Raw genomic sequence first — 20,797 nt, forward strand, 5'->3', positions numbered from 1 at the left:
AAAATGAAGCTATGAGAATCCCATGTTAAAATAATGAGTTTTTAGCAGTATTTTGAAGTGTTCCACTGTATTAGCCTGACGAATTTCTCTTGGTAAGCTATTCCAGATTTTAGGTGCATAACAGCAGAAGGCTGCCTCACCACGTCTTTTACGTTAAGCTCTTGGAATTATAAGCAGACACTTATTTGAAGATCTAAGGTTATGATTTGGAGTGTAAGATGAAAAGCATTCTGAAATATAGGATGGAGCGATATTATTTAAAACTTTATAAACCATAAGCAGTATTTTAAAGTCAATTCTAAATTGCATAGGTAACCAATGTAGTGACATCAGAACTGGAGAGATGTGCTCAGATTTTCTTTTCCTAGTTAAGATTTTGGCAGCTGCATTCTGCACGAGTTGCAGTCAATTGATGTTTTTTCTGGGTAGTCCTGAGAGGAGTGCATTACAGTAATTTCTCAACTTGCAAAGGTATAAGAGATCTAACTTTTTCTATATTTCTTGAGTGAAAAATGCTGTCCTAGTAATGTGATTAATATGTGATTTAAAATTTAGGTCCAAGTCAATAATTATCCCTAAATTATTTACCTCTGTCTTGACTTTTAAGCCTAATGGATCAAGTTTATTTCTAATATCCTCATTACACCCATTTTTGCCAATCACTAAAATTTCTGTTTTCTCCTTATTTAGTTTCCATTCAGAAACACAAGTAAGACATTTTGTCAGTGAACCAAGAGAGTCAGGGTCATCAGGCACTATTGATAAATACAGTTGTGTGTCGTCTTCATAGCTGTGGTAGCTCACGTTATGCCTTGAGATAATCTGACCTAATGGAAGCATGTAGATTGGAAATAGAAGTGGACCCAAGATAGAGCCTTGTGGAACACCATATAGAATATCAGGTGTCTTTGAAGTATAATCACCACAACTAACAAAGAATATTCTACCTGTTAAGTAAGACTCAAACCAATTTAAGACGCTGCAATTGCTAAGAATATTGTGATCAAAGGTATCAAATGCGGCACTCAGATCTAAGAGGATGAGAACAGATAAATGGCCTCTGTCTGCATTTACCTGCAAGTCATTTACTACTTTAACGAGTGCAGTTTCTGTACTGTGATTTGATCTGAAACCTGACTGAAACTTATTAAGAATAGCATATTTACTTAGGTGCTCATTTAGCTGCACAATGACTGCCTTCTCTAGGATTTTACTTAAGAAAGGCAAGTTAGAGATAGGTCTAAAATTTTCAAAAGCAGAGGAGTCAAGATTATTTTTCTTGAGCAGGGGATTAACTACAGCAGTCTTAAGACAGTTTGGGAAGATCCCCGTATCTAATGACGAGTTTACTATGTCAAGAATACTATCAATTAGCACGCCCGATACTTCTTTGAAAAATCTTGTTGGTATTGGGTCAAGGACACAGGTTGAGGGTCTCAGTTGAGAAATTATTTTATATAAATCCAGTAAATCTATCCTGGTGAAAGAATTTAATTTGTTTAAAATGGAGTACCGGGGTTTAAGAGGATCAGTATTGGGGAGATGTACTGTATTATTATTACTGCCTCACATCAACTTTTAGTCTTTTAGTAATTACTAAATCCAGCGTGTGCCTTGCTTTGTGTGTTAGCTAACGACTAATGTTACCCCCTTAAGCACTCTTTGGACTCCTCCACTCCAAACTGTTTTACTGTATCATACAGACAGTTTCTAAAAGAATCCCAATGATCCGAGTGTACCCTACAGACATTTTGTAGTCCACATGGAGTTAGGCCAGCACTACCTCAGTGTGAATGCACAAAAGTACGTTTTGCAACTTCAGAAATATATTTGATTAATTGCCTTTTTTCAACAAAAAAAAAACAAAAAAAAGTACAATCTCTAGATTCAAGCTATTTCTTTTTGCATTTAGAGGAATATTACAAACAAAGCAAAATAAATAAATAAATAAGCAACAAAAAACATATTCTGTGATACATTTATCATGTACAATGAAATCAAATTTCATTCTTTGTTTCTTGTTTATTGGCACATTTCACAATACTTTCATTTATGTGCTTATTCATTTGTTTGCATATTTATATATTTATTTAATTTTCTCCAGAATATTCCTCCATGCCATGAGGTTAAAAGTTCAAATGCACATCACAGTCATTAAGAGCATATTTTTATATATTTTATATATAAATATATGTATTATAAAATATATATATGCAATGTCACTGAGAAAAAAATGAGGACTTGACACTACAGAAATGTTGAGAATTATCACAGAAGTGTCTGTGGAAGTTGGGAAGAGTAATGAGGAGATAAGACATAAGACGTATGTGCATGTGTGGCACATTACAAATAACTGCAGAGAGCAAAGGCTGAGGGGATTTGACCATATATTGAGAATGGATGACCATGTTGAAGTAAAGAATGTTTTAAACGTTGAAGCCATGGCAAATGGAGGTTTGCCAAAATTGAGATGGTGGGAAGCCATCAGAAAGGATCAAATATAAATAAACTTGATGGAGGACATGGCCAACTAACAGACTGTTTTGAAAGCCAGGAGAAAGCCATCGATCCTGATACCACTCAGGAAAGTGGTGTTCGATAATGATTAGATATTGAAGAATGGGCAAGAGATCAATACTCAAAAAGTCATACAACCACATTTTTGAAAGTATATGTAAGTTTCATTATATTTTATTAATAATTTGCACAGTATATTGTAGTATGTAAGCATACTACCCACTTGGTAATCAATGTTTGTTATACAGTGTAAGAAAGAACACAGACAACTGTGAAGTTTTGGGGCACCTGTAGGAAAACCTCTATAATTTAAACAAAATGCAGATTATAAATGTGTTGCAAAGAAAATAAAAAAATATCTTTGCAGACATGAGTCTCCAAGTAGACTGTTTCAAGATGGCGGAGCTTCCGCTGATAAGATGGGCCCAGGCAGGTGAACCCTGGAAGTGACGTCAAGGATGGTAAAGCCATTAATCTTACAGTCTGCAGAGGGAGGAAGCGATGAGGTGTTAGTCAACAGCGCCATCCTGCACTCCATGGAGAAATTACCATTTTAAGATGTCCCCAATGTGCACACATATGACAACAGTTATGTGCACAAGGGAGTGGAAAAAGCCCCACTGAATTTCAAGTTCCTGCTAAATTGCTTCATAATTGCACATCTTAACAGATAAATAAAATGCATAAATTTTGACATATATTTAGGATCCTAAGCAATGAGGGAGGGTGGGTTTTTAAAGTTTAAAGCAATCTGTTGCTTTGAGTGAAATCTTTACTGTGAAGAAATCAGGGTGAAACAAAATCAGTATGTGTTTTTATTGATGTTGTGGAAGTCGACTAAAGCCGATGTCACATTCTGTGACTTCTAGTCGTGGACATGTCAGATTTGCTTGCTGCAGTTGTTGATCTTATCACCAGACCATGTCACCTTAAACAACTGAAAATCCCTGGCCATGTCATTTTTAGTGATCAGGCGGTAACCCGTTTTTGTGACAGCCAATAGTGTGCTATTGTACAACAGGTATGACAAGTTCAACCGTGCTCTCTGCCCGTTTTCTTTTTTCCCATTCTGTTGTGGTATGTTACAATCTCTGTAACAAGTTGACAGGCAAAATGCACTTCCAGCTTCTCATGGAACCAACAACATTTCCCTTTCCATCCATGCTTCTTCTAAACCCACTTGCCATGTTTTATAAGTGAATCACACAACCAGTAAATTGAACAGACACAGACTTAAAGCAGCATTCTCTACATACATGCCATGCTTACCTCCAGCCACTATCTCTCTGTCTTTTCCCAGCACTCCATCACAGTAGCATACGTACATCTCACACACACTAATACACCAATTATTGTACACCAGTTATCCCACACTGCTTACCCAGGGCAGGATTGCAGGGAAGCTGAAGTCTATCCCATTAAGCACTGGGAACCAAAAATATATGTGTACCAGTAATAGCACACTGCACGATAATGTGCAGTGAATACACTTGACTTGATCATTCATAGTTTTCATATTCTCTCTCTGTACGTTTAGCATTCATTTGCTCAGAGGTTGATGCGCTTGCTGTTTCCTTAGCAGCTCTTCTTTTAGCTAGCGGCCCGCTTCTTTTCTTCTTTTGTCAGAATCTTTTTGCGTTAAAACCAATTAAGTCAGTGTTTGTGTTGCAATTGCTTAGTTAGTTTTCTTTAATTTTTCACTTAAGCTAGCACTTAAGTCTTTAATCTGCCTCAAGAATTTATTTAAGATATGAAGAGGTAGGGGAAGTGACGGCAAAGGTGGTAGGGATGAGAATGGCACCCATACGCTTGCGCCGGACAGCTGCCCTGCTGGAGGCTGCCGAGAGTTGATTCTACAATAAAATAAAATAAAATAAAAATGAAAAGAGGAGTAACTCTTGGAGGTCAATCATCACCCCGAAAGTGGAGATTAGACATCACATAGTATATGTGTACCAAATATCAGATCAATAGTTCAAATGGTTTGTGAGCTACAGGTGATTTCAAATCCTGGACAGACAAATGTACAGCCACGGTAGAGTATTATACAGTATATGTCTATTAATTTTATTGCTGACCTATTACCAGTTGACAGTGGAGCAGAGAAAAATCAAAACTCCAGTCAGCAGCATCTCTGAATTGGGGGATCCGTGGTCAGGCATAATAAATCACACTGGCCAACTAGCCATCCACCCCCTCTTCATTCTACAGTAGAGTCTGCATTGGGCTTTCTGATATCATGCTGGAATTTTTTTTTATCCTTTGATTCCAAGGTTCCTAGTATCTCTGGTACCTTTCCCACCAGGAAAACAGTCTGGTGCTCACCGTATCACAAAATCATAAAATTTAGTGTGTTAAAGAGAAATACTAGAAGCATCAATTGCCCTTAGTGTGACAGTGATAGTAAGGAGACCAGGGTTCACGTTCCTGGTCCTCCCCGAGTGGAGTTTGCATGTACATCCCGTGTCTGTGTGGGTTTCCTTTAGGTGGTCTGCTTTTCTCCAACTGTCCATGGACATGCAGGTTAGGTGAATCGGCAATGCTAAATTGGCCCTAGTGTGTGTTTGTGTTTGCCCTGTGACGGACTGGCACCCTGTACAGTGTTTGTTCCTGCCTTGCACCCTATATTAGCTGGGATAGACTCCAATAACTGCGAACCAGATCTGGATTAAGCAGGTTAGAATAAAATTAATTGCCTTTAAAAATTCTCTACACATAACTAGAAAACATTGATGTGTAGAACTTACCCTACTCTCTTTTTAGAGAAACTAACAAAAAATATTTTACACAATAAAGTGAGAAGAGTTTTTATTTAAAGTTTTAATACTTTTAAAACATAAACATCTCATATATACAGTAGTGTACATTAATATATATTTAAAACAGAAAAATACCATATATATGTACAGTATTGTACATTCATATTTTACAAAGGAAAATAAATACAATAAATATGCAATAAAGTTAACTTTACACTGGCTTCATTTGTTAAAGTAACTTAAATTCTGTTTTTTAAAATTCCATTGTTTCTTTACTGGTGCGCGAGAGTAGACCACACAATACACAAAAATATTGCCAATCCATAAGAGTATCCCTAAGGATAAGGAAATGGTCTGAAGAAATGGAACTGCCCAAACCAAGTTTTGGAAAAGCAAAACTAGTGTGTTATAACTCTCACCTAATTCATGTTTAAATAGCTGGAAACTCTCGGCGGCCTGCAGCACAATGAACTCGCCTAGTACCACTACCCATATGATGGCAGAGGCTTGCCGGGCACGCCGAACTGTCCTAAGTTGTCTGGACTCTATGGGAAATGTAGAGATGAGCAGGACTTCTAAACTGAGGCAACTAATAAGTAAGCAGCCACTGTGCTGGTTGGCAGTCATGAGGTTGCGGCATAGAGCTTCCCTGAAGTTCGACACACCAGAAAGCAGTCTGAGAGCAACTTTCAGCAATACCAGAAGGTCTGCTTGCACCAGATTGGAGATGAACACAGTGGTGCACTTCCGAGAGATGGATGGAGATCTCAACACCATAGCAATGTAAAGGCTTCCAAACATCCCAAGGACAGAGACTAGAAAATGAGAAAAGGGAAGAACCAGAAACTGGATGTATTTCATCAAAAGGAACTGTCGTAATGCACTTCTATGGTCAGGCTCAGGCAGAGTCGATAATTCCATAGGGCTGCTGTAAAAATATAAAGAAATACCTAAATTAGTAATCTTGGAAAAATATTTTTACTAATGAATACATCAAATCATATTATTAATTTAATGTCAGAGGGGAACTTTTTTGTACACTGGGTGGTTTCTTTTTTCTCTTTGGCAAAGAAACATGTAAATATTATATTTAAAAGTCAGGAGATGAAGGGGCAATAAGCACCCATTGTGGGGTCTGGGGTGATAAGCTGGAAGGCAAATTTCCTGAATAATCCTGTTACTGATTATTGTGATGGTTGTCTACAGGGCATGAATACATGCAAAAGAGTCACCTGCTTTGAAGTTTGAACTGCTTAAACATACATACAATTCAATATTGTGATAACAGAACTGCTTCCTTCCTTGGAAAATGTTTGTATTTATCTGGCTTGGAAATTAACATGTCTGGGGACATTGGGTTCTAATCAGCATATGTGTACCCCTTGATAGTTGGCAACAATACTTTTTGTTTAACCAGTGTTTACATTATTTATCAAACTCAGGAGATTGACATGTATCATTGCTTAATCCATCGTCATATTGATCTAGGCAGGGATTGAAGACTTATACTTCTGGACAGCAGAAGGCATAGGGTGAGTGACAGTTCACTGAGAATGCAGAGCACAGGGGCACACAGGCAGACAAGGGTACGTGGCTGGTACGACCCAAGGCACACGGAAGGCAACCCCTACCTCCAAGGAGGAAGAGACTGTTCCACCAGAAAGACGCCGGTTTTTGTCCAGGAAGAAAGGGAAGACTCACGAAAGGACCGAACGAAGCTTAAGGACAAGAAGAGAGGCATGCCTAGGTCAACACAGGGAGCCCAGAGTGTTGAGAAGAGAATGCTCAATACACGAGAAAAAGACGCTGACAGGAATTCAACAATTTGGCAAAATTTCCGTTGGGAAATGAGCATCTGGTGAGCAGAGTGCATCCTTGGACAGCTGGACGATTGTTGGGGTAACACTGAGCACAAAATGGGCTCTACACCACTAAAGGTTTTTTTTAACACACTTTTAGAGTGTGGACTGTATGCTTTTCTTTTTCAAAAAGGGTTTTCGTTTTAGATTCTTATGTTCTTCTATCTTTTTGGTGTACCTTTTATTGTTTTGTGTAATACAAGGTACTGTTGCTTTTCCTGAAATTGCAGCCGTGTCTTTCATTGTGGGCTTACTCACCGTCCAATTTAAAGAAACCTGTGTGCTATTTTCTGTAAATCTCAAGAGTTCCCAGTCTCTTAATAAAACCTGAGTGGCGTAGTCGGATATTTTAACGGTGTCTACGTTAGTCTACCTGTAAGTGTGACCATCATAATCAGATTAGTCTTGGTTGTCTGCACTTAAAAATGGTTTGGCATCTTACTTTATTCCATTACCATATCGATAATTTTATTGAAATGTATACAATACAAAACTGCTAAAAATGTGTCATCATTCTTATAAAATATGAGAATTCCAGCTGGCAATGAAATTGTCATAAGTCATAAGTTTGATCCCAACGTGAAGAAGGATGGAACCTCATAATCCAGTTAATGATTTGGGGAATGCCAGGCATGCAGAATGTGGAGAGACAGCACCACAAAGCAGATTTCACATATTGCAAACTTTGATTTAAAGACAGTGTACTTTTAGACAAATGATTTTCTTATTTCTGCTTTCTGTTATACATTACCTTATCTTAAACATATTTCACCATAAATAAGGTTTGTTTCCCAGGGAGCCTGATGGGACAAGTGTGTATAATATAACAATATGAGCAATTATTTGACATTGTTCACTGTATGGAGGACCTGGTGGAGGCTACATGTAACCATAAGTAGTGCAGGATAAATGGAACTCCACCTCAAGCAAAATATATAAAAGGCACAAATAATGCAAACATTTCCTTACGAGGTCTGGGAGTCAAAGAATGAGAAGAAGAGAGAAGGTGCATTCCACCATAAGCACTTCTTATCAAACTATGATCTGAGAGGGAACCTAGAAAACACTCCCTTTTTAAATGTTCTTCCAGTTTTACAACATAATTAATTGTTACTCCAGCATGTAAAAAAGTAGGCTACATGGCTGCAGCCTGCTAAATCATTAACATTTTCATACACAATAATTGGTGGACTGAAAACTTTTTAAAAATTCTTATATTATCTATCCATATACTGCAGCCCACTTCATTCATTGAAATGTTGTAGGGCCTTGGATCCGTGGGGTACAAACATACCAAGAAGGTTGTCAAGCATGGCATTCAATACATTCGAACTTTAAACTAAAAAGTATGACGTTTGATTAGAGGGCAAAATTGAAATCCCTAAAGAAAACCGAGATGGATTATTATAATTATCATTGATTCAACAGCCATTTTCCATGTTTACCCTGGTTGGCTGGTTGTCCTCATCTTCTTCTTCATCAACCACTCTCCACTTGCCTAGGTATGATTTGGGGAGAAACTCATTCTTCAAGGCCTTCCACCACTATCACTTCCAGCCACATCTTCTTTGGCCTTCTTTTTGACTGCATCTATTCCATCTCCATGTTCATAGTGCACCCTTTCTGTTAATTATTTTCACCCTTTTGCTCCCAATCACTAAACAGCCTTAGCTTGCTTCTTTATACTTATTGTCTCCACACCAAATCTTCCTCTTAACTCAGCATTTGTTTTCCTCTCACTTTGTCACACATCCATCTGATCATTCTCACCTCAGTTCTTCACAGCTTGGCTTTATGTTCCATCCATTCTATCGCACTCTCATACCGTATGATACATTTCTAACAGCTTTTATAAACTTTCCCCTTCAATTGTGGAGAAGTTCCTTTATTACTCAGAAAGGAGTACAGCTGCTGGAATTTCTTTCTCTCGCCATTGATAACACAGCCATGCAACCCATTCATTGAAGTTTCCAGAATGACTAATAAGGAAGAAATTTAAAAATAAAGAAAACCTCTGACTTTCCTGTTCCAGTTCAAATGCATCACTATGTATTGCTGCTGGTATTAAGGAGCCCCAGTAGAATTTCTCGATACACTTCTGCTGAAACTCCTCAGTGTTAGTCTGGCAGAGAGAGGATGTTCAGCATTGTTCATAATGGCACTCAGTTTTGATTTAATTCTTCTTCCATGGAGTCCAAAGTGTATCCCTTAAATGAGCCTATCTTTGTAATTAGTTTGTTGATTTGGTGGACCTCTTTTGAAGTGATGGTACATGCCCAGCAAACCACAGCATAGAAAATCGCACTGGCCATCACAGAGTTATAAAACACACTATCCACATTAAAGAAATGCAGTCTCCTAAGGAAAAATAGCCTGCTCTGCCCTTTCATACATAGTATCTCTGTGTTAATAGACCAGTCAATCCAGTCATTTAGTGGGGACCTCCAAGTACTCGTAGGAGTGCACCACCTCTAAGTCCACTCCCTGAAGTGAATGGACATAGAAGTTCTTTGGTGCAGTGAAAGTCAATAACCAGTGCCTTGTTTTTGCAGATGTTAAGTTGCAGACAATTCTTTCTGTACCAAGAAACAATGTTCTCCACCTGACTCCTGTACTCAACCCACTTATTGATACACACCATTAGTGCAGAATCAGAATTTCTGCAAGTGACATGACCTGGGGCCTCGTACATAACGCCGTGCATAGAATTCACACTAAAACATGGCGTACGGTCAAAAGCAGAAATGTGTGTACGCACAAAAAAATCCACATGCATAAATCTAAACGTACACCAACTTCCACGTTTTTACGCTATATAAATCCCGTGAAAAGTAACGCATGTGCACACGCCTGCCGGCACTCCCCAACTCCTCCCAGAATTTCACCTCTTTGAATATGCAAATACAATATAAATAGCCCTTAAGCTCAGCGTTCTATGAAAAGACAATGGCAAAAGCACGGTGGAAAATAGAAGAATTTCAGTGAATAATACCAAGTGGAGGCAAGGAAAAACGTACTATTTGTTGGTTTAAACAGTGGTATAAACAACAAAAGGAAGTTGATTGAGTGACATAGAGTGTCGGAGAAACTCGAAAGTTCAAGTTCACAAAGTCGCACAGTGCCCAAAATAAAAAAGAAGTTGTCAGATATCAAAGTCACCATGAAAAGGCGAGTCGTAGCCCACTATCTGACAGTCATATGGAAGCTTATTGGGGTACAGAGAAAAGAAAGAAAAAATAGGCACACAGTGGGAAAAAAAGCATGGAACTTTAATCTCTAAATTTTCACTTTAATTACGTAGTTTATTTTGTCATTAAAGTAGAACATCATAAACTTCATCTTAAAATCTTTAATTTACTAGTTTCTCAAATCCCATCATAACTAAATTAACACGTTAAATGCTTTGTGTTCTTCCATGTGCTCTATGTGTGTGAATCACTACATGCTTCTTAAACGGGCTTTCTCTTCCTCCGACAGGACACAGAATCCATTACATTCGTGATTTTACAGCTCTCTGAATAATTTAAATACTGAGATGTATACTTGATATAATTTTCATGATGATAGGAATTAAAGCATGTTATTAAACATGGGAACACAGTGGCGCAGTTATAGTGACGAACTGGCGCCTTGTCCAGAGATTGTTCGTGCCTCCTGCAAGATGCTTGCTGCACCGTGCGTGACTTTTGATGAAATAATTTATTGCAACAGTACTGTCTCTTTCAAACGTACTAACCCCCAATTCCTGTCCTTCCTTTTCTTTCTCCAAGTACCCAATTTCCACACAATCAGCTCTGTAATAGTTCTGTAAGCGTAGAACACCGATTCTTCAAAACTTTTAAGGAACATTGAAATATTTTCGTTGTACTGTACATGTTTAATTAATCTATTCATCTATCCATCCAGTGTCGCGCCAGTCCCAGCAAGAATACAGAGTGAGGCAGGAACAATCCCTGAACAGAGTGCCAGCTCATTCCTAGCGCTACGACACCAAGTCCTCACATGTTTAATTATTAATAATATAGATTATTTAAATGATGTTAAAATTTTATCTGTATAATGTAAAATACATATTTTGCTGCATTTCATCTTAAAAATGATATCATCATCATATGTAAATATGTGCTTTAAAAAGTGACTTAGGTTGTGCAATATTGTAACTGTTTCGCAAGTTTACAGTGAGGTAATTGTACTTATAGTTACAAACAGTTCTATAAGAAGCACTTGATGGACTGATTGAGTGCGTTTAGAACTCTTGGGATGAAACTGTTTTTGAACCGCTATGTCCCTACAGAAATGGCTCTGAAGCGTTTGCCGTGTTAGAGCAGTTCAAATAGCTCATGGCTGAGGCAGCATGTGCTTGATGCTGTACACTGATAATTATCTTTCTGATCAGCTGCTTGAGAGCTGTGATTCCACACTCAGATACAGTGGGATATATACTTGAGAGTAACAACGCTAAAGCTGCTATGGTATTTGGAATAGTTTGGCCATTCCGTGGACCATTATATTGTTACTGGTTAATTACAATCAGATGCCTTAAACTAATAAACAATATGCGATTAATTTCAGTGTATTTGTTAAAGCCGTCAGGGATATGCATCTAAAAAAGAAAGGGAAATCACAGTGGAACAAAAGCACTGCTTTGACGCTGGGTGCCGCCAGTTTTCAAAACTGAGTGGAGAACTTGTGTACACCAAGGATTTAGCTGGCGTGAAAATATGTGTGGCTTTACACCAAGTTTAGTTTTTATACATCGCAATGTGAGCGTATGCACCGTTTATACATGAGGTCCCTGATGTTATATGTATGGCCTGAGGTTTACAGAGTGAAGAGAAAAGGAGACAGGGCTGTTCCTTGAGGTGCTCCAGTATTGCTCACATCTGTATCAGAATCTCACAAAGTGTGATCTGCCAAACAGATAATCCATTGTCCAGAACACCATCGGTTCATCTACCAGCATATCTCTGAGCTTATCTCTTTGCAGTGATGACTGAATGGTACTGAAAGCACTAGAGACATAGAAAAATATAATCCTCACAGTGCTGCCAGCTTTGTCCAGTTGAGAATAAGCCTTGTGGAGCAGATAGATAATTGCATCCTCCACTCTATGTCCGATACACAAGCTGCATTTGGTCCAGGTGATCTACCACAAGAGGACTCATATAGTCCAGGACCAGTCTGTCAAAGGTCTTCATGATGTGAGACTTAAGCGCCACTGGCCTGTAGTCATTAGATGCAGAGACATCTGCCTTCTTCAGAAAAGGAAAATTGCAAGATATTTTACATAGCAACGACACTTAGGGACAGACTGAACAGTTGACAGAGGACAACACAAAGCTGGTTAGTGCATGCCTTAAGAACTTGAGGACTGACTCCATCTGGTCCTGTGACTTTTTCTGTGTGCAGTTTTATCAGTTGTCTCCTCACTTGGTCTTCAGTTATGGACAGTCCACACTGATGGTTTGAGGTGGACATTTCTCTGGCCATTCCAGCTGACGTGGTAGGAGTTGATGATGTAGTAGGGATGGTGTGAGGGGACTGGTCATTGGAAACAGCTGGCAGAAGCTTAGTCCATATCCCCTTCCAGCACCTGAGCCCTGGATTACTTGAGTTCAGTAATTATAACCATTCCATTCTAGGCAACCTTTTATTCTGAGTAAGTTTCTTTTCTTTTTCAGCTTTGTAAAGCTTCCTTTCCTTCACTCAAATTTTTTCTTTATGGCTTGTTGTTTAGAAAGAAATGCACTGTCTTTGTGGGTATTACTGTGTCAATACAGAAGTTAATAAAGTCTGTGATTCAGTGACAGTCCCTCAGTATTGTCCCCATGTGACTCACACATCATTTCCCAGTCTGTCATCTGAAAGCAGTCAGTCAGAGTCATTTCAGCCTTCACTTCCTTACTGTTCTGGTGGTAACAGGTTGTCATCTAATAACAGGCTTGTTGATGGGAATAAGATGAATCAGATTGTGGTCAGATTCACCGAAAGGGTTTGCACTGAGTGCAGATCACGGAAAAGTTTAAATTTCTAGTGGGTATTATCAGAGATAGACTGCAAACACACCTAGACACATGGAATAAATTTCCAAGTAGTATGGTGGAGTGTAGGAATATAAGAACCTTCAAATTCTGACTTGTTTTTTTGGACAATGTAGGTGAATGGGGTGTTAGGCTGAATATCCTGTTTTGGTTATAATTCTTTTTGATGTTCCAATGTTCTTCCAGAAGAAAAAAATTTACATCACATCAAATTAAATCCCATGTACCATTGTAATGTACTCGATTCTTACATGCATGTACAACCAACATGAAACACAGACAATGCCTATTTTTAAGAACTCCTGCCAGGTCCCAAATGCTTTGAGATAGCTACACTATGCACTGTGCTACCAAGTCATTTATATTAAAATTGAAATTTACTCTTTTATGTCTTGGTTATATATTCGCAATTTGATAATATTAGGAAGAAAATATACCAGTTAATAAAAATATAACAATATCTTACTAAAAGAGTTAACATGAAACAACAGCGGACTGCTATTATTTAGTTATTTGTTAACTTAAAGATATATACAGTGCACCTGGAAAGTATTCAGAATTTAATCCATTTTGGAATAAGGCTGTAACATAACAAAATGTGGAAAAAGTGATGCACTGTGAATACTTTCCGGATGCACTGTAGATAGATAGATAGATAGATAGATAGATAGATAGATAGATAGATAGATAGATAGATAGATAGATAGATAGATAGATAGATAGATAGATAGATAGATAGATAGATAGATAGATAGATAGATAGATAGATAGATAGATAGATAGATACTTTATTAATCCCAAGGGGAAATTCACAAAAGGAGGCCCAGTGCCAAATGAAACTTCCGTGACAGCTCTTGAATCCAAATACTGGCTTGTGGAATTTCTGTGTGGAGTTTCAGTGTTTCCCGTTCATTAGCGGGCTTAGGCCCGATATGAGTGAAAGTCTTCTGCGATGGACTAGTGTTCTGTCGAGGTAAGCTACTAGCCATGAGTCTAATGTTACTGTAACTGGCTCTTTCCCTCTATGATTCTGGACTAGAATAATTACACAATTAGCCAGAAATCTCAGTAATCTTCTCCTTTCAAAGGCATTATTGACATGAGCCCTCTGGGACTAAGAAACTGACATTGTCAAGGAGTGCTGCTCAAGACACAAGGGAGTTCTGAAGCTGATGACCCTCTACAACACCAAACATCTCTACCTGCCTGTCCATAGAAGTGCCTCTGAATTACATACAGTAGATGGGTGGCCAGAAGACTTCTTTCGATTTCACTTCAAAATTAGCATTCATTGGGGTTTCCTATAACCCCTAATTTGTCCCAGTTTTCTTTTTTCAAAGAACATCGAAAAAATGCCCATGATTCATGAAGGTTAAAATATGAAAAAAGTGCTTGTCATTATTGGAAAATTTGAAAAAAAAAATGTTTATATCATACCACATTCTTTCTCAATGTGTGCCCAATTTCTAGCACTAATAATCATGGTGTATTTCTGTCCATCCAAGCAGGTTGACTGAAAAGGCAAACACATAGGAGGCTTTTGGCCCTCTAGCAGTGTTTTTGTAGTGAAAAAGGTGTATTTTCAATATGGTGTGGCTTTATATCATTTGTGTGTACAGTAATCCCTCGCTACTTCGCGGTTCACTTTTCGCAGATTCACGACTTCGCGGATTTTATATGTAAGCATATCTAAATATATAACGCGGATTTTTCGCTGCTTCGCGGGTTTCTGCGTACAATGGGTCTTTTTACTTCTGGTATTTGCTTCCTCAGTTGGTTTGCCCAGTTGATTTCATACAAGAGATGTTTCGAGAGGCTGATCAAGGACCACATTACTTCTGTCCTACCCTCCTCTTTTGACCCACTCCAATTCGCCTACCGCTCCAACCGTGCCACAGAGGATGCCATATCTATTGCACTCCATTTTTCATTGGAACATCTGGAGAATAGAGACGCTATGGTCCGCATGTTGTTTGTTGATTTTAGTTCGGCTTTTAATACCATCATCCCTCAGAATTTGATCAGCAAACTGGGCCCATTGGGACTGGGCATACCTCTGCAAAACTGGATATTGGACTTTCTAATGGATAGGCCACAGTACGTACGGGTAGGAAAGAATAAATCAGATACCATCTCCTTCAGCACAGGTTCTCCACAGGGGTGTGTTCTAAGTCCCCTCCTCTTCACGCTCATGACCCACGATTGTTGTGCCAAGTTCAGCACAAACCAAATTATTAAGTATGCGGACGACACAACAGTGGTGGGTCTCATTCGAGGTGACGGGGAAGGGGATTACAGAGAGGAGGTGAAGTCATTTGTGGAATGGTGTGATAAAAACAATCTGATACTGAATGTCGAAAAAACAAAAGAACTGGTGATCGACTTCAGGAAGAAACAGCTGATACACATCCCGGTCTACATTAAGAACACTGCTGTGGAAATTGTGCAGTCTACTAAGTTCCTGGGAGTTAATGTGACGAACAACCTCACCTGGTCCCTGCACACCTCCTCCGTCATCAAGAAAGCTCACCAGCGCTTGATCTTTCTGCGGAGGCTAAAGAGGGCCCATCTCAGTAAGTCAGTCCTCACCACTTTTTACAGAGGGACCATAGAGAGCGTGCTAACCAGCAGCAGCTCTCTGTGGCAGGAGAGCTGCAGCGCTTCAGACTGGAAAGCACTGAGGAAAGTGGTGAGGGCTGCGGAGAAGATCATTGGAGCCCCGTTGCCTAATGTACAAGATTTGGCAAAACAACGCTGTCTGGCCAGAGCTGTGCGGATTTCTAGAGACCCTACTTATCCTGCCTCTGAACTCTTTTCCCTCATGCCCTCAAGCAGAAGGTACCGCAGCCTGAAATGTAGAACTACCAGGTTTAAAAACAGTTTTTTTCCTACTGCCGTTCGTCTTTTAAATGAAGCATTTTAGTATTTTATTGTAGGCTGATTTTAACTATGTGTTTTTATTAAAGTCTTGTGCATCGTATTTTCGTTCTGCAGCACATCTTGGATGTTCTGTTAAATGACAAATAAAATTGAATTGAATTGAATTGAATTGAAAGAGATGCTATTGGCGGATGGCTGAGAAGCTACCCAATCAGAGCACGCAGTTAAGTTCCTGTGTGCTGCTGATTGGCTCAGCAACGGAGTGCTGCATTAACCAGGAAGTCTCATCTCACTCATTCACCATTAACGTGCTCTTGCTACTGCATTCAGGGGATTATCACCTTCATCGTCATCATTTTTACTGCTCAGCATATTCATCACCATCATCACGTCATATATAGCTACGTGTACTTCGCTATACAGTAAGTGTAAACTTATCTACCGATTTCATATTGCTTAGCAGTTGTCCCTGTTATTAATAGAGTAAAGGGTGGGTTGGAAACAATACAGGGAGGGTTTAAAAACATCCAAATACACGTTAAATAATTAAATAAATATGGTGTTACTACTACGCGGAAATTCAGTTATCGCGGTCGGCCTTGGAACCTATCTCCCGCGATAAGTAAGGGATTACTGTATTCAGGATTTGGCAGGACACCTAATTTGAAGGCCAATACAGAGCTAATAATTCTCATCAGAAGTCCCTGTGTCTTCGCTTTACTTAAGATATGTAAGGATAAACTCTGTGTCAGTACAAGACAAATGTTTTTTACAAGTCATACATTTCAAGGTAGCTGCATGTTTTGATCACTCAAAACAGAAAACTATTACTATTAAGTTTCATTGATGTATCTCAAATTTAAAAATGCAATGAAAGATGATAAGACCATTTACAAGATAGGAGGGATTGCTTATTTGGCCCAATAGAAGTTTGGCAGCCTAAATACTGCATGAATTCCAAAGGAGCTCCCTGAGGATTTCCTCTAATCAGATGGATGTGTTTTCTGGCCAAAAGAAATTTTAGTTCTTGTGCTGAGTATAAAGTTTAATAATAAATTGTGAAACTAAGCTGAACGAGCAGATACTTAAATGTCTTACTTCCTACAGCTTATTGTTCTACAAAATAAAAGATATAAAGTCAATGACACTTTACCAGTGGTTATAATGTTATTTTTTAAAAATACTGACAATACATTTTTCAAAACATCTGTAAAAGACAAAGAGAGGTTTCTCTACTCACAACTGGAAGTAAGTGCACTTTAAGGAGCGGCCTTTAACAAGTTCCATCCTGGTGCTGTTCGTCGGTTAGTCTGTGGTGGAGAGTGCAGTCGTGCCTCTTAGGAAGGCTGACACATTCAAACCAGTAATTCAGACAGCTTTTGCTTTCAGCAGTAAATCACTGCAGATTATTATGAGTAACTCCTTTTTCAGTGATGCTGTTTGGTGACTCTCAGCTGGTGACATGACGCATTTCTGTCTTTGAGCTCTGGGAAGACAGATTTTTTTTTCCCTGCTGTGAATGTCTGGAGGCACGTCACTCACTTGTGGCAGAGAAAAGCTTCTTTTTCTTTTTTTTTTTTAGATTGTTGCCCTTGGCAACTTAAACTAATAAGAGGTTGCCAGAGGCAAAGGCACCCCTTGGATGTCACAATGCAGGGCTACATACCAGATCACATCACCAGAAGAAAGAAAGAAAGAAAGAAAGAAAGAAAGAAAGAAAGAAAGAAAGAAAGAAAGAAAGAAAGAAAGAAAGAAAGAAAGAAAGAAAGAAAGAAAGAAAGAAAGAAAAGCTGTTGTATATGTCAGTGTTGGAATGCAAAAGTTGCCAGAAAAGGGTAAGAACTATGTGTGGGTGTTGTGAAGGGTATTAGGCAGGGATTCCAGCATGAAGGTGCAAGAGAGGTGGCATGGCTGTAATTATGCCAACCTCCCTCATGATGTCAGCCCTGATACTGAGACTAAATAACAGTGAAGTGAGGAAGGAAATCTCAGAGAATTAAAAATCTCAGGACACTAGAAAACACAAAATCACAGAATAAAACATATGGGACCATACTGTCTTTCTAGCAGAGCAGAGGAGCTGCCTTGCCTTTTAAGGCTAACTAAAGGCCCAAGGACAGCAGAAGCCATTACAGGGAGTATCCCTAGAACAAATGAAAGGCCATTCTGAACAAGAGGAAGATTCTAGAAAATGGATGTTGGACAAACATGACTAGGAGATGAGGTTTAAAGGCCCATTGCTTATAGGCAGTTGAGGTCTTGTAGTGGACAATGCATTGGAGTTTACACCCCAGTGTTGCTGGTTCATTTCCTTAAACAAGTCAAATAACCTACCTGTGCTCCAAGTATAAAAACATCTGCAAACAGTTGTAATAAATCATAGAAGTCACCTTGAATAAAACTGTCACCCAATTATTTATACACACACACACACGCACACCCACCCACGCACACATACAGACATGCATAAATGTCGTAGACTACTAAGCACTGTTGTAAGTTGCTCTGGATAAGAGCGTCTGCTAAATGATGTAAATGTAAATGTAAATGTACACACACACCCCCAGGCACAGTGTATTGTGATCTGAAAAGATGAGACGAGGAAAGTAAAAAGGTTTTGCGTACTAACTGGCAACCCTATTCAATGATGAGAAGATAAACAAAGGCAAAGAAAAATGTACCCTAGGGTGGAGGTCACTTGTTCTACATTAAGGAGTGGTTCTCAAATGAATGCCAGCTTCTGGGGGCCATGAGGTAAAAATCAAAACTATGGGCTGGTATTGCTTACCTTTTCAGATATTGTGGCAGGCAGCCGGGGTCCATGCCTGGTCGGGACGCTCCTGCACACTATATTCAGGGGGAGCAGCCCTGGACAGTGCAAAACCTCCCCCTTGGACGCTAGACGGCCAACCCCCTGGGTTACAGAGATGCCTCGGTTTCCCACAGGGCTCCATGGGAATTAGAGTTGGGTGCAGCCCTGTTGGGTCCCACAGGCACTGCCAGTGGGTGCTGCATATTGGACTCCTGAGTCCATGTGGGCAACATATACATCATACCCTGAAGAGCAGCCGGAACTCGGTGATCAAACATCTGGAACACTTCCGGGTGAACCATAAAAGGAGCCAGCGACCACCACTCAGTGGCCAGAGTCGGGTGGAGGAGGACAAGGTTGCCTGGGAGGAGTGGTGGTGCCAGAGAGCAAAGAGAAGTGCTTTGCATAACTTGTGTGCTGTGATTTGGGACTGTTTATTGCCTGTGGGACATGGGGACGACATGTGCCCACAGGGGAAGAAAAATAGTTTTGTTTATTTTACACGTGCCTCCTGTGTCCAATCTGTGTCGGGTTGGGCGCTATAAAGCATCCATCTTACAATATATATATATGAATAGGTCTGAGCATGATCTAATATTTTGGTGGTTACCTACCAGGTGATGTTTGTAGGCATCTGCAACACCCTCTCAGTTGTGAGAAGCAGATCATAGACATGATACATGGTACCTGCCAAATAATACAAGATCACGACACATGTCTCGCCCTAATTGGGCCTCATCAGGCGTACTGTATGCACTTTTGCTTCCCCTTGTGGGGACTGAACCTCAGACCTATGTATTACTCTGATCTACAGCCTTTCAAGTAAATGAACTAGCCACATTGGCACAACATCAGAGGCTTTGCCTCAGGCGCTGACATCTGAGGTTTGATCGCCAGCAAGCCGGCAGCTAATCCTGCAAAGAGGAGCTGTAAGATTGAGTTTGTTTCCCATTGAAAAACTGTTTAAGAGGGGATTTCTGAAGGGCTGCCGTGTCCCGCAGCACCAGCGGTCACTATAGATATGTATGTAGCGGGTTGGAAAAATAACTGACATTTTTATATATAAATATATATTGTAACACACCTGCGAGTAAGAGTCAAATAAAAGACCTGAATAATGACAATTTCACGTCCAACCAGAGGGCGGCGGGTTGCACTAATTGTCTTTCTCGATCCCTTGCAGACCATTCTCGGGAAATCCAAAATGAATCCCATGCCTTTGATGACATCACTTCCGCTGCTGGCGCCTCTGATGACGTCACTTCCATTCCCAACCTCTGATGATGTCACTTCCAGTCCCGCCTCTGATGACGTCACTTCCACGTCCAGCCCCAATGACGTTACTTCCTACACTGGCCTTCAAAGCCCCCATCTTGAATCAATATTGCAGTTCTGTATTGGACTCAGTCGAGTGAACAACTCACAACCTTTAAAAATACCTTTTTGCAGCCAAGGCACATTATACGGGTGGCTGCCCCAAACCTTTACGATGTCTAAGTGTCATTCTTGTCACTATATATATATATTGTAAGAAAATTGCTCTATTGTGCCCGACCCGACACAAATTCACATGGAGACACATGTAAAATAAAACAAATATTTATTTTTTTTCGTCTGGGGGCTACGCCTTCATCGTACCCACGGACACAACACAGTCTCAAAGCACAGCACACCAAGTATCCCAAAAGCACTAAACACTCCTCTCTGGCACCACTACTCCTCCCAGGCAACCTTGTCCTCCTCCACCCGACTCTGGCTGCTATATATATATATGAAGGGCAACAGTTTTTAATGTATTCTATATCATGTCTCTGACAGGTAACATGGCAAGTATATATACAGTATACTATAATACCTTATTAACAGTGGTAAGTCTGTGAGATTTGAGGCATTCTGACAAAGGCTACATATTAATAATACAAAAGGGGA

At 39.6% G+C, this 20,797-nt stretch overlaps 1 protein-coding gene across 1 annotated transcript; it reads right to left on the reverse strand.

Annotated features, from left to right (window-relative positions):
- Positions 1 to 5,320: 5,320 nt before the first annotated feature.
- Positions 5,321 to 17,527, reverse strand: LOC114661531 (G-protein coupled receptor 183-A-like). The gene is made up of 2 exons (XM_028814669.2): positions 17,297 to 17,527; positions 5,321 to 6,204 (listed from the first exon to the last, which is right to left on the reverse strand). The coding sequence occupies exons 1-2, from the start codon at positions 17,341 to 17,343 to the stop codon at positions 5,499 to 5,501; spliced, it is 753 nt and encodes a 250-aa protein (XP_028670502.1). The 5' UTR covers positions 17,344 to 17,527; the 3' UTR covers positions 5,321 to 5,498.
- Between the last annotated feature and the right edge of the window lie 3,270 nt (positions 17,528 to 20,797).

The sequence above is a fragment of the Erpetoichthys calabaricus genome, chromosome 12, assembly GCF_900747795.2.
Source record: "Erpetoichthys calabaricus chromosome 12, fErpCal1.3, whole genome shotgun sequence".
Classification (NCBI taxonomy): domain Eukaryota; kingdom Metazoa; phylum Chordata; class Cladistia; order Polypteriformes; family Polypteridae; genus Erpetoichthys; species Erpetoichthys calabaricus.